This window comes from Empidonax traillii, unplaced genomic scaffold, assembly GCF_003031625.1.
Source record: "Empidonax traillii isolate 1590-97213 ecotype Southwest subspecies unplaced genomic scaffold, ASM303162v1 scaffold196:size3368384, whole genome shotgun sequence".
Lineage (NCBI taxonomy): Eukaryota > Metazoa > Chordata > Aves > Passeriformes > Tyrannidae > Empidonax > Empidonax traillii.
This window is the reverse complement of record NW_020955389.1, coordinates 969,499-983,609: the sequence shown is the minus strand read 5'-3', so window position 1 is coordinate 983,609 and position 14,111 is coordinate 969,499. Positions and strand designations below refer to the sequence as shown.

General features: G+C 38.6%; 1 protein-coding gene across 6 annotated transcripts in view; it reads right to left on the bottom strand.

The window, feature by feature from the left end:
• Positions 1-14,111, bottom strand: part of CARMIL1 (capping protein regulator and myosin 1 linker 1) — a 188,384-nt gene that overhangs the window by 103,906 nt on the left and 70,367 nt on the right. For all 6 annotated transcript variants that reach the window (XM_027886842.1, XM_027886843.1, XM_027886846.1 and 3 more), the window contains exons 3-4: positions 5,318-5,368; positions 932-991 (exon numbers count right to left, since the gene is read on the bottom strand). In XM_027886842.1, coding sequence (XP_027742643.1) covers positions 932-991; positions 5,318-5,368 — 111 coding nt within the window. The remainder of the gene's footprint in view (positions 1-931; positions 992-5,317; positions 5,369-14,111) is intronic.

Sequence of the window (14,111 nt, the reverse complement as noted above, 5' to 3'; positions counted from 1 at the left end):
TCTTAAAAAAATATTTTAGGAAAATATCTATACTCAGTGAGGTTGATGATTATCTCTTATAAACTCTGCTACAACAGTGGCTGTCTATGCCTCCAGGAATAATTAGCAATAGCAACCCTGACATTTTAGTACCTTAAATAAAAAAAGCCACAAAACCATGGAATTTACTAAATGTCTCCCTATTAAAACATCTGGATATTTTTTTTCCCCTCCTTTCAGGATAGTTTCAAAAGTCAGGTTAAAAAGATGACATGTTAATACAATGAGAGCTTTCCAGAGTTCAAATAGTTTCTCAGGCACTCCTATTCTTAAAAAGCTCTTTAAAAGCCAAACACACATGAAACACATGAAGACTTTGATACAACTGAACTGTCAAATCTTGTCAATATGCTCATATTATGAATTAAAACCACTTTAAAGGCATTCTTCTTTTCAGCACCTTCTTTTTGACATTCACTTTTTTGGGCACATAACTTGCTGTCAAATATATTTTGTGTTGTATAAAGTAACGGCAAGAAGAAAAAAGAAAAGCATTTCTGCCTGTGATGTAAGCACCAGATTTTGGCTTGCTCATAAAGGTAGACACCAGAGAAACCACTGTAGTTTGTGTGGTGATGACTGCATACCAGCCACCGTTGCTTTATCACCTCTGGGAAAAAATATCCACTTATGATACAAATGAAAACTTGTACCATACTGAATTAGGAAAAAACAATTTCTTATCATCATCCCACCTGCACAGCACATTCCTAAAACTGGCTCTTTAAATTCTTGTCGTTATTGTTAAGGTTTCAGAGCAGCATGAATATGAGAATGCTAATGCACAGTGCACTCAGTGGATGAGGACACCTGCATGTTAGAGTATTATCTCCTTGATTGGAACATATTTGGCAATGAGTAAACAAGTATCTTTTATTTAGAATACACTCACCTGACCCGGTTTACTGGAAGTTACTCCCTGGATTTCCAAGTAGCTGAAAGTTAGTTCTAACTGCAGTTAAAAAAGAAAACCAGATTAGTGCCAACATCATCTTATTTTAAAGAGCACTTATGTTTCTCAATGAGGTTAAGAAAACTTTGAGCAAGGCTACTGATATTTGACATCAGTTTCTGTAATTGACACTAAATATTTTTTAGTATCTTATCTGCTTGCATTTTTCACTAGAAGAATACTTACATTTGCTTGTTATAGGTTCAAATCATTATTAGAGATTATAGGAATACCATATTGGGCATTTTACTGCAAGCTATAAGCATGTAAGCATATCATAATTTTTATGGTAAAATGTCACTATAAAAAGCATCATTAATACAATACCCAACTGATGTGTACTCCTGTGACTGAATAATCATTAATTACAATCCTTACAGCTTCACAATTAATCTTTCATTAGTTACACTGATCATAGATGTGAAAAATTTTACTGCACAGAAGCTCAAGGGACACACACAATTTTATATAAATATATATATATGAGAATAAAAATACAGTATAAAAATAGATTGACACAGATATAAACACATAAACACTCGAGACTGCTTTAGCATGTCTTAACTATGAGAGGAAGTAACACATTAGCTTTCTCTGAGTGGGGTATTTGGACAACAGTCAGAACAGGCAGGGAAGAACATACTGAATCCAAATGGAAGCTTAAAAGAAGGCGGGGAATTCTTTTCCAAGGATAAATCTAGGGCTACAGGGAGTGTGCTAAGATCTGAATTCACAACTATGTAGACAAACATCTTGACAACTGAGATATAGAGAAAGAAACAAACCTCTTGGACTGAGTCATAACTACAGGGCAAGGCATTAGCCTGGTCACTTCCTTTTAGTTATCATTAAAACCATTGTAACAGAGCAGTCTGTCCAAACTGCACAGTTTCCTGTACTTTGTCTTATCCTAGGTCCACAGTCAGGGTGCTCCCAGGTTAACTGGCAAACACCATATTATTCTATTTCTGTATTTGTGACAATCTTTTAAACAGTCAACCTGAATGACAACTGAGGTGCTCAGAACCCAGAACCAGCTCTCAGACTCCTTCCTTGTAAAGGTTGCAACAACACATTGGGAAGTCAGGAACAGAGGATACCATTTCCAACCATAACAACCAGAAAAAGCTTTTCAGAAAACTTTCGTTACTACCGTCTCTTTGCTATTTGTTGTCTATTTTCTGATCCCTTCAGTCACCCTCATGATTTGGCAGCATCAGAAGATATAAGCACCCCTCTTGTTTCTGTGCAAAGTTCACCTTCCACCAAAAACCTAATTTAGTGACCAAACCTTACTCTGAAGTTTTTGAGACTTCATGTGCTTCATTTTACACATTCTGCTGCAGGGGCAGCATCCACAGCGCACAGGCACTTTCAGGGGTGTCATTGCATCTGGTTACGATGCAGGCAAGCACAGGGAACTGAGGCAGGAGAGGAAGAACCAGGAAAAGCATCTTCTCACAACCCACATCAACACCTTGCATTTTCCCAAGGCTAAAGGCATTCATTTCTCTTCAGTGTTTTATTTTTAAGCTAAGACTGGCAATACTGAGTGATGACATGGCCCCATGCAGTTTGCTCAGGCCAGAAAGAAAAAGAAAACCAAACAAGAACAAAACAAAAACAAAATAAAAGCAAACTAACAAATCCCCTCACATGAAGCAAAATCCCAAACAAACGAACAAACAAACAAAAAACCACCAAAAAACCCATAGCAGCTCTTGTTGGCTATTGGAATAAGCTAGACTATACATCAAGAATCGAAAAGCTCTTTTCCTCCAGTGCCAGTCAAATTAATCAAACATATGACATTATCCAACATTTGTTTACCTAAATCACAAATAAATTTTAAGGAGAAAGTTTCTGTGATTGAAATCCTTCATATTTTGAAAATTATTTACCTATCAGATTGAAGGTTCTTCTTTTGATAATGTATTCTGTATGTGCAAACATATATATATGTACACACAATCAAAAATACATTTCTATTCCTGAGAAAAGTTTACACAGAGCCAGACTCAAGAATTCAGTTTGCAAAAATCCTCTTGACTAGAATTAACAAATACCAGGAAACGTGGCAATATCTCTACAGTTCATCTTTGATTCATTTTTCTAATTCAAAAATATGATTTTACAGTCCTTCCTTTGCAGCAAAAAGGTAGAACACATTCTAAAAATCTTCTACCTCAAACTAAGAAACAATTTTTACTAGGTTTTAAACAGCATAATCTCATTTATTACCAAAAATTATATCGTTTACAAATCCTCTTAAGAGGTTGTTATGCGTTGCCTCTCATTTAGGAACCCTTCAGTTACCTAGACAGCTAATTTTACAGTTTTCAATTTTTTCAACAAAAACTTAATGAAAGATGCTCTAGAAATACATTCATAAATCTGAATTATATTCCCACAAATATTTCATACACTTATTTGTGTGCTTGATAACACATTCAGCATTTGCTAATGTTGCAGCTACTCTACAATATGGACTCTAGCAAGGATTATTAGGCTTTACATACTGCCCTTCCTTCCCTATCAGTCCATCTAGATTAGTGGGAATGAACTGATTGGGCCGGAGTGTGAAGTTAAGAGGCAGTCACTGTAATATCTTTGCTCTAAGGGTAATGATGTGAGTTGATATTGTAGTTAATCAACATTAATTCCTTTCAATTTTGATCCTTGTTTAGTAGATACATCTCAACAATATTGTTTAAGGAAAAGTGAAGTTTGGAATTGAAGATAGCAATAGCGGTCACTCTGAACTGGCCATCACTCAACGTACTTAATTTTGTGAGAGGCTCCCCCCTCAATTTTGTGAAAGAAATAATGTGTCTTTGCTGAATGTTCTCAGCTGTATTTCTAGGAGTTACTGCCTGACAGTTACATGGAAGCTATTGGTCTCAGAAAGCTTCTGAGCAGCTTTTGAAAATAATATAGACATTAGAAAATTCAATAAGTTTCACTAACCATGCTAGAAATTTTCAACCATCCTAACAGCTGTTTAGATGTACAAGTTTTAATGAAATATAAGTCATAAGCACAGTTTCTCATCATCTTCCTTCTATCACAGAAGTCACACTTTTATTAGTGCAGAATACAAATTCTAGATTTTCATGAAAACTAAAACAAGTTTTTCAACAATGTAAATCTATTTAATAAAAGGAGTTCTCAGAGTTGTCTGAAATGCTAAACTAGACCTAGAGTTATCACTTAGTATTCCAAGCCCCAGCCTTCAAGAGTTTTTTGATAAATTACAATGGCTTTGCTATCGTTTAACAAGATGATGACCCCCACTTGTCTATCATGATGCCACTGCACTGATGTTTCATTAACTACATCTATGTTTCCAGGCAAGCAGTCACCAAACCCTGCCTTAAAAAGCCCTTGTTGAAAACTGCAGTGATCCAAAAGCCAACAAACAACCAACTAGAGACATCTGTGCTGCAGGGACAGGGTGATCAACTGAGGAAAATAAGTTTCAGCAGAAATTCAAGCTACAGTCATCCTACCTGTCAGTCAGCATCTTCAAATTATTGGTAGGGACAGTCACATTTACCAGTGACCATAAATAAAAATCTGGTATCAATCATTCCAGTTATTGATTCTGTTTTCTTCTATAAAGCATATATACACTCACACACTTATGTGTAAAATACAACAAAACAGGACATGTGCCAAGTTCCTATTCACTGATTCCAAGCTGGACAAGAGATGTTCTTCCACATCACTCATTTTTATTCATATGGAAATTATCTTTCTCTGCTACAATAATCATTACAAATTGCCACAGGCATAGAAAAAAATAATTCACCGGCATTGGCAAGGCAGGTTGCCAAGATGCTTCTCAAAGTGAACCACAGAAATCATTAGAAAACATCAGAATTTAATAAAACTCAACATAGTTTCTACCTCCAAATCCAATATAATCATATTTGACACTACAAACACCAGAGGGAATAATGCCATCAGCTTGTTTGCACATAAACTGTCCCTCTATAAAGATAATCAGGCTCATCTCACAGTTCTTCAAGCTGGAGTTTACAACTTAACTTTTCAGCCAACTGCATTTCTACAAGTTGAAATTCCTCTGAAATGGTGTGTGTATATATATATATATATATATAATGACAAATTCATTTAAGGCATACACTAATGGAAGCACCATTCTAACTCAAGACCATGCAACTTATCATCCCTCTATTATTTCTTTTTTTTAAACACATGTACAAGTATAACTAAAATATGCTGAATTTTTGCTACTTAGTTTATGTAGCTTACATTTGTATCTAAAACCCCAGAATAGTTACAGAAACACAGTGATTTTACCTTGGTGGGAATCCGAGATGTTAAAAGAAATGCTCGACATGATGCCAACACCTATTGGGGAAAACAAACAAAAACAAAAAGAACATAATTTGTAAGAAATATTTAATATTATTAAATATTCTTTTCCAGGAAAATCCTGAAACTAGAGGCAAAAGCCTCTAGCAGAGTGAGTAGACTTTCTTTGCTGTCAGACATTGAAGGAAGCAAAATTGTGATCAGATCCATTAGACCACAATGAAGAGACTTCTGCAATCTGATCAGCTATAAGCTAGTTAGCACACCACTGAACTGAAGAAATTTGTTTAATCAATCTCTTAAGAACATGTAATAGCAATCTTAGTGACATTTTAAAAAGAAGCAAGGATAAGAAGTCCTACCAGGGACACAAGAGGTAACTAAATGTAAAAAAATACACAACATAAACATGATGTTATTCGTGATGTAGGAAACCATAAGCAAACATTTTCTTTTGGACACATTTGGTACATTTCTAGAGTAAGAATATAAAGATTTCTCATCGATACCACCCGCATTTTTTCTCCTGCAAAAACGCAGTTAGACTAGTGAGACCAGTAACTCTAGGAAGAAAACACAACAAAAATTGTATTTTGGAAGCTACTGCCAATCAAAATATAATGATTCTATATGATATCACTTCAGTCTCCAGTAGCACATCCCACTCACAGATTTTACACTTTGCAAAAGGGATGACTCATATGGCAAAACTACAGTACTCTTTGTTGATTTACCTGCCTAGAGAATTATTTACTGTTGTCTACATCTTTCTTCAGATCAAAAAAAAAAAAAAAAAAAAAACAAAGGAAACAAACTCAATTTGAACATTGCATCAAAATCCCACAGCATGTGCAGAGCTTTTCACACAGCTAGGACCTCCTGAACTCAGCTCTGCTCGGTAAGTATCTATCAGGTTGACAAAAAATGTGTTCCTCGCTCAGAGAGGGAGAACTGGCCTGAGAAGGCAACCCAGCACCTAGCTCCAAACAGTGTTCAAACACTTCAGAGGTTGAATTTCAGCTTTAGTATCTCAGCTGAATCACATCTTGCTAAAACCTAGAAGCACAAGTCCTGTACCAGTGTCGGATAGTTTCAGGGCTGATGTGATTATACCTGGTGCTCTGGTTACCACTGATGTAGAGCCAAACCACTGTAAAACAACCAATGCCTACTGTAAAACCTACACTGAAGCCCCCTTATGTTGCCCGGCATGTCCAGGTCCTGCCAGACAGACCTGCTTTATTTCCTTGCTCAAACATGGGGGAAAAAGAATCTGTTCTGCTCTCCTCCTAGCTGCACCTGTCCCAAGTATGTCTTCCACAATCCTGCACGAAGAAGAAAGGGGAAGGGCCTGCCTGAGGTTTCTTTTCACTGCACAACCACAGTTGAGCCTGACAACAGCTCTCTCTCACAGTAATACAACCTTGATCTTTCCCCTCCCTCATCCACCTCCTCAGGATAGCCACTCACAGCTGGTGCACACCACTCTCCTGGGAGCCTCTGGGGAAGATCACACCCCCATGCGCTCACCAAATAGCTTCACTATCAGCAAGAGTGCCCCTGTTCTTCACAAACTCACACAAACCCACCCACAAACAAGCTGATCAGCTCTGAAGAGGGGTAAGGTGAGCGGGCACCGTCCCTGTACTGGTACCACCAAAAACATCGCTCCAGGGCAGCAGGCAGAGCAGTTGCAAACAGCTTTTCCTGATCTCCTTCTAGTCACCACATCTCAGGTGCACAAGTGAGACAGTCAGGGAAAAAGGACACCTTTTGAAGAACTGCTTTCCATATTTACCTTCTAGGTAGTGGCCTACAGCATTAGAGAGATCAGTGCTCATGTGTATGCCACCACAGTGGGACAGCTGGCTGCAGGAAAATCATATAACAAGACTGTGACAAAACCCTTTCTTGCATATATGGGTTCAAGCTACTTTACGAGCATTGACAGGGTCGATTTAACATGATTACAGTACACATGAGCAGTCCAAATAACAAAGTTAAATGCAAACCAGGTAACCAGAAGAGTCTAACAGAATTATGTTGGAAAAGCATGTTCCAACAGTGCACATGTCAGCGTATATTCTTGTGGCAGATGTACTCATGATCCCAAAATGATCTTTCTAAAACCAACAAAGCTGAAATACCCACCTACCTTAAGATGCATTTATATACAAAGGAGAGGACTGCTGTAAGATGATACTCCCCACTCAGCAAGAGCTAATCTTGAGCAATAAAATGGTACAGAAGAAGCCTGAGCCCTCTAATCCAGCAACACCAAGGTTTCTACAGTTTTCACAGCTGAGACTGTCACAAACAGGTTAGAGTTTGATTTTCACATAAAATCAGTTGAAGACAAAGTAAATTGTTACTGCAAAGTTAATACCCCATCTTGACAACAGCAGGACCAGATTTTTTTAATATTATTTATTTATTTATAATGTGGGTTTTTTTTACAATGGCAGAACTGGCTAAGAGGAGGCTTTGCATTATCACAATTTTAGGCCCTAAAATCCATGAGTATCCATCATGACCCTTGAGAGGATCAGCTTTTTTTCTATTTTTTTTTTTCAAAATGTTATGTGACATTTGCATTTTAATATCACCATTTTTGTTCACGTTTAGAAACACAGTAGCCTGTCTCCCAATTCAACTTGAGACTTGCTGAATAAGCTGTGAAACACGAACAGTTTTCAGCGACCTCCTTCTCCTCGATAAGGCTGCAGTGCATAAACAAATAGTGGCCATTAAGATGCTGGCTCACCCAAGTCTCTGTCAACAGGATTTTTCATGGTTGTTAGTAACTGCAAGGGCAACAGAACATGTATTACAGACTACCTAAAGCAAAGTATCACTCTGTGCCTTCCCTTGCAAAATACGATGCTGTTGACAAAGGCATCAAAGGTGTTTTCACACTTGTCAGCTCAAGTCCCCTTCTACAAAGCGAACTCTTTTTGTAAAGGAAGACCCAGGTCTCCATGCATTCATCTGACATGAATAATGAGTGTGTGGTTAATTGCACAATTATCTAGGACTTCCATAAGCATCCAGATTTCCTGGAGTTTCTAATTTCTTCATACAAAGAAACTAAAAGCAGAAGCAGCCACTATTACTCTCTAGCAATCCTCAAGCATCTCTACTGAGAAGGTTCTGCCACTGTTATGTTCATTTTGCACTGGAGGAACCCTGAGTACAGGAGAAGCGTCACCATCCAAGGCACTTTGAAAACCAGAAACTCAGAGGAGCAGACCCTAATTCCGGGGACAACTCTGAACAAAACACTCCCTTGCTCACAACCTATCAGGAAGGTCAGCTAGGCACAGCGTATAATTCACCTTATCATCTGATAAGAAAATGAGCTCACTTGTTCCACATAATGTAACACAGTCCCACTCCTCCACAACCATTTTGTTTGGTCACAAGTAGTATTCAATCATTAATAAAGTTAAAAGATCCCACCAAAAGATAAAGACATGCAGGGTAAAGAAAGACACTCAGGAGCAGATTCACGCTTTAACACACCTGTAATCCAAAAAGTTTGCAAGTGACTGATATGAGGGCAGCAAACACATTCAGGCAAATTTCATACAGGGTACATAACCTGGCTGTTGCTCCACGGAAGGGATGATAAAAGAGAAATATATTTAGCTAACAGAAGTTTCAGTCTGTCTTCCTACTCTACCTTTTTCAAGCATAAAATAGGATTATGATTTGAATTTTAAATTACTCCAACTCATAAACATATACCCAAATTGATGATTTCTTAATGTTTTTATCATTCCAAATTCCTTAATGCTCCCTACACTGCTCAGAGTGTACATGAAATCAATCAAAATTTGGAAATATTTACCAAAAACCTACTTGCAAATTATTTCTCCAGAGACTCATGACCTACAAAGTCATCTTCAGTTTACCAGAATAAATAATCTGTTTCAGTAAATAAAACTAACTTGAACACAGATCCTCAGTGAACATATCAATAAAACATAAACATACAGATGTGTTTGTGACTTATTGTCAAATCCTAGCCTTATTATCCATCGTAGCACTGTAAGTTAAACTAGCAGGGCTCTACTGGGTTAACCCAGCCATGCTACCTCGCAGTCACTCTTGGGAAGATCATTAGAGTAACACAGCTCTGTGCTAATTGCATCTGTTTTGCCAGACAGACCACAGCAACTCAAGCCACCTTATCTATATTTAAGCAGTTTCAAATTCATAAGCAAATTAAAATCTTTTAAAAAGCACTACTACCCTGTTTAAAATGCCCAGGAATAAAGAGCTCTGGAGAACACAGTGAGCATGCATGGCTTCGTGACTAAACATGAAATAAAATGGAACCACCTCAGCACTTCATAGGCCGTGGGAAGTTGCACCATGTTCACTACAGTCACTACCACAGATGTTTTGAAACTCCCCTCTCCTGAAATCTCAAAAAAATTATGGATTAAACATATGTTTTCCTCTTGCTGGAAACTGATTGGCACACTTTAACATCACATCCCCGTTCCCAACAATCAACTCTGTCCTTTTTTTTTTTCCATCAACTTCTTCAATTTTATTTCTTAAAATACACTCTCTGTATCTTTCCTTTCACTGTAGTTTCTTTTGCCCCCAGCATTTGCCATTTTGTCAGCCTAAAAATTGATTCAGTCTCTTGCATTATAATTTCCTTGAGGAAGGAATCATTTGCAACAAATTTTCTGATTTAGATAGTCATCATTTTGAGAATGCCTTGAAACCAGAAGACAGTTTGCTCTTAGTTATACCATCCCTATGTTTATCATTACTCATTACCATTATTATCCAAAATATCATAATTTTTAAGTTTCCACCCTTATTAGTTGCTTTATGATTTCTACCATAAGCTTTCCATTGCTACTGCTGATTCAATACCTAATGTACACACAATAATGTGAGGTAAATCAGTAGCACTAACACAGTTTTTGTTTTGTTAAAATACAGATGAATCAATACATGTTAGAGCATCCAGTCTCTCTCAGTCCCTATAGGATCGACCATTCATTTCCTGGGTTGCATGCCTGATGTTGTAAAAGCTTCATCCTGAAGCAACTGGAGTTCGATTAGATAAAAGGCCCCTTTCAGCAACATGTTAGAGATATTAGAGCTGGGTTTGAGTGAGGCAGTTCCTGCTAAAAGCACTGAGCCTCCCTACACAAAGAGGCTAGCTGACATCCTGAAGGGCTTTTTGGAGGGCTGATTAGCTTAGGCACAACAAAAAAAAATTGTATGCTGCATCATCTGAAATGGTGGCATCACTTGGCGTATGGTGGGTGACTCTGCAGAGTGCTGACACCAGCAAAGGAGCCGAGTTCAATCCCAACCTGAGGGCCTGCAACGTCACCACCTTTACCCACACAGCCCTCTCAGGTTGTCTGAGGCTGAATTTGTCTCTGACCATTTCGTCTCAGCTACTTTTAAAGTATAATCTATGATAAACCCATTGACAAACGTTATTCACTCCTGTTCCAAATGTCTACTTATTTATCCACCAATACTTAAACAGTCTTTGGAGCTGGAGAAGATCCCTTTTGAAAGGTTTAGTGTACTTCAGTTGACACACAAAAAAAGGACTTCTCCCTCCCTGAGCCAAGTTGAACACATTCCCAGGCTTGCCTAAGTGGCTGGTGCCTGTGTGGCCAGCCAAAGACCAAAACACATCCCAGAGCAGACCAGCAGCAGCAGCAGTAAGGGGAGCTGTTATTTCCATCAGTACAATTCTCTCCTGCCCAAGCTCTATAGCTTAAGTAACTACCTCAGGCATCCCTATGAAGGGCTGCTCTGTTGCATGTTTCTCTGTTATCATTTCTGAAGTCAACCACTGCTTCCTGGTCCCCCAGCAAGGTCCCCTTAGTGGAGTCATGGACAGAGGGAAAACCTGCCTGCCAATGGCATGCTGTGCAGGCACAGCTTTTCCCTGGTCCTTCTTTCCATCACACTGCATTAAAAACTCAAGCCTGATCTGTTATGGGTCACCAATTTCCATATTTTCTGGATGGCAAAGGATGGTAGGGGAAATAGGTTTTAGTTGAAATGGGTTTTTTTATAAAAATTGTGTGCTCAGATATCAAAACAGCTGGCAATAAATCTGCTGTGTTTAAAGAGAAGAGAAGTACCTTTTATCTTAATGTACCAAACAAGACAGGGGACACCACAAGATGGCACAACGGAGCGCTTCATACAAATTTCCCTTTCAGTCTAAGTTACAGGACCCTTTTAGCAGAAGTGCTTATTTAGCTATTGGAAAGCAGTTCAAATCTGCAGAGCAGTTTCTACTTCAGAGGCAACAATAAACAAGCCTAGAAGACAGTTAAGAGAAGACTATCCTCATATTAGAATTGATGAAAATCAAGGCAAGGACACGCAGAGATTTGCCTAAAACAAAAAGGCAAAATAAAGTGGCAAAGCTTGAAAGAGAAGCTTTGAGTAAAAGGCCCCTAATTCTGGAGTACGAGAAGAAACAACATAGCTTGGGAGGTTTATCAGCAAATTAAGACAGAATTTCCAGACTAAATCAAATTTGTTCATTAGCTCCTCCGACAGCTCTCACAACATTACTACTACCACCTACAAGCAGTGTTCTAGCCCTGCAAACTGTTTACAGAAGACACAAGAATCAAACTGTGCGTCTCTAACACCTGAAGCACAAAAAAACATGTACACTTACTGTAACACTTTCTGTAATGAGCAAATAACCCAGCTACTCCAGTAAAGGTGGGATTTCAGAAGAAACTGAGACAGAATTGCAGATATTTGGCCAGATATTACCAGTAACAGGAGCTGTGGACACCCCAATTGTCAACCCCTGTCACTTAAAGTAGATAGTGATGGGATCACCAGTGGTGCAGACTGGGACTCCCTTGCTTTAGAGACTTTACACTCAAAAATTTTGTATCTTATCCTATCATTTCCATTAACCAGAGCTGCTTATGGAAGGGCAGACATCTATGTGCACAGGGCTCCTTTGTTATTCCAACCAGTCAGTCACGGAACAGAGTTTCATGACATTGTGAGAGATGTCCAATATAGTGCACTAAAGCCGACACAATCCCCTGCAGACTGCAAAACTTCCTTGTCATTCTGCTCACAACCACACAATTCCCAAGAACAATAAAAAACTAAAAGTAAAGCACTAAATACCAGAAGACCTACCTACTGCATTACTTAAACCTGTTCTCAGTAATGAAAATAGGAAACAGAAAGCAGCAGCACTTCAAAAATACAAAGTCCTCTCCACGGCACTGGACCCAGCCTGGGCTGACCCCAGTCAGGGTAGAGGAGGGGAGCAGAAGGGGTGCACGTTCAACCACATACCTTCACTTGCAACTCATCAGTGAGGCGTATCACCCCAAAGGCAGTTTTCCTTCTCTGTACCTATGTTACACATAAATAGGTCACTAGCACATCAGTGTGAATATACCTTTATTTCAAATTTTTTTCCCCATTTTCACTCTTACCTGTATATAGCTATTACACAGATTCACTGTCACACTTCAGGTTACAAAGTGCCCCAGAAGGGTACCTTCCCCACGTACCAGGCTTTTACAATGTTCTAGCCCTCCAATACTTGGTTAAATTACTGGTTGAGAACATTCCATTGACTTCAAAAGGCCCTGGGCTCCAGCATTTTCTGAGCACAAATTTTTTACGCTCTTCTGCTTCTTCCCTCCATCATAAAAAGAGCATACAGGCACCATTTTAAAAAGCCCTCCTGTTACCTATTCATGGTGTTAATAACAAGGAACAACCATACACCTTCCCTTTTCCTACACAGAGCTTCTTTCTGTGTTTATGGACAGCAGTTACGACTGGAAGCATTTTGGTGTGCTGCATATGACGCTGTTTCTATGCAGAAGTAGCTGGAAATAGATTTTGCTATTGCAGTGCTTTTATACTTATCTTCTTTAATTTCATCACTTAGAAATGCCAGATTAAACATTTTGCAGTGATCCTTGTTGATGAGATTGCTCTCTAAGTGTGTCACAGCAACCACAATGAAGAAGTTTAAAGACCAGGAGGCAAAACAAAAGCTTCAGGTACAGAGGAAATGCAATTTGATCCACAATGCAAGCACTTTATAAGAAACTCTTCTACAACCACTGTATTTGTTTTTAGCTGCCAACAATTAAATGATTAAAGATTAAACATTCAATTAGCAACGTGCAATGCACTTACCTCCACTTACTATTAAAATAAAATAAATAACACATTAAAAAATTTTCTTCAGTAGCCACTGCCATAAATCACAATTACAAAAATATTGACCTTGGACCATCCCAAGAGCTAAGGGCCAGAGAAAGATATCAGTTTAATAAATCTATAGAATTAAGTCTTTTGTTTACTCTCCATGGTATATACAAATTGATACACAAAGCCAAACCAATGGGTGGAGAGTTATAAAACCTTCAAGCCTAGGCAGTTCTTTGCCAAAGAAACAGGTGTGAGACAAAATACTCTTCCTCATTAGGTCCAGAGGGGTTCACTCAAGCTCTGCTCCTCTACAATACTGCAGGAGCCTCATTGCTGTCCTACAGTGCACTCTGATTTCCTTTTCTTCCTCTTGCTTCCCCACAGAACCTTTTTTCCATCTCTGTCATCTGTAAAACACAAAGTACCCACTGGACCTAACACAACTTTGACAACCTCTCCATCCCTAATCACTTGAGCTACACTGCTAGTCTTCATCTTCATATATTTTAAGACTATCAATCTTTTGAGAGAGGAATGGTGCTTGAATGCTGGAACCAGCTACTTGGCC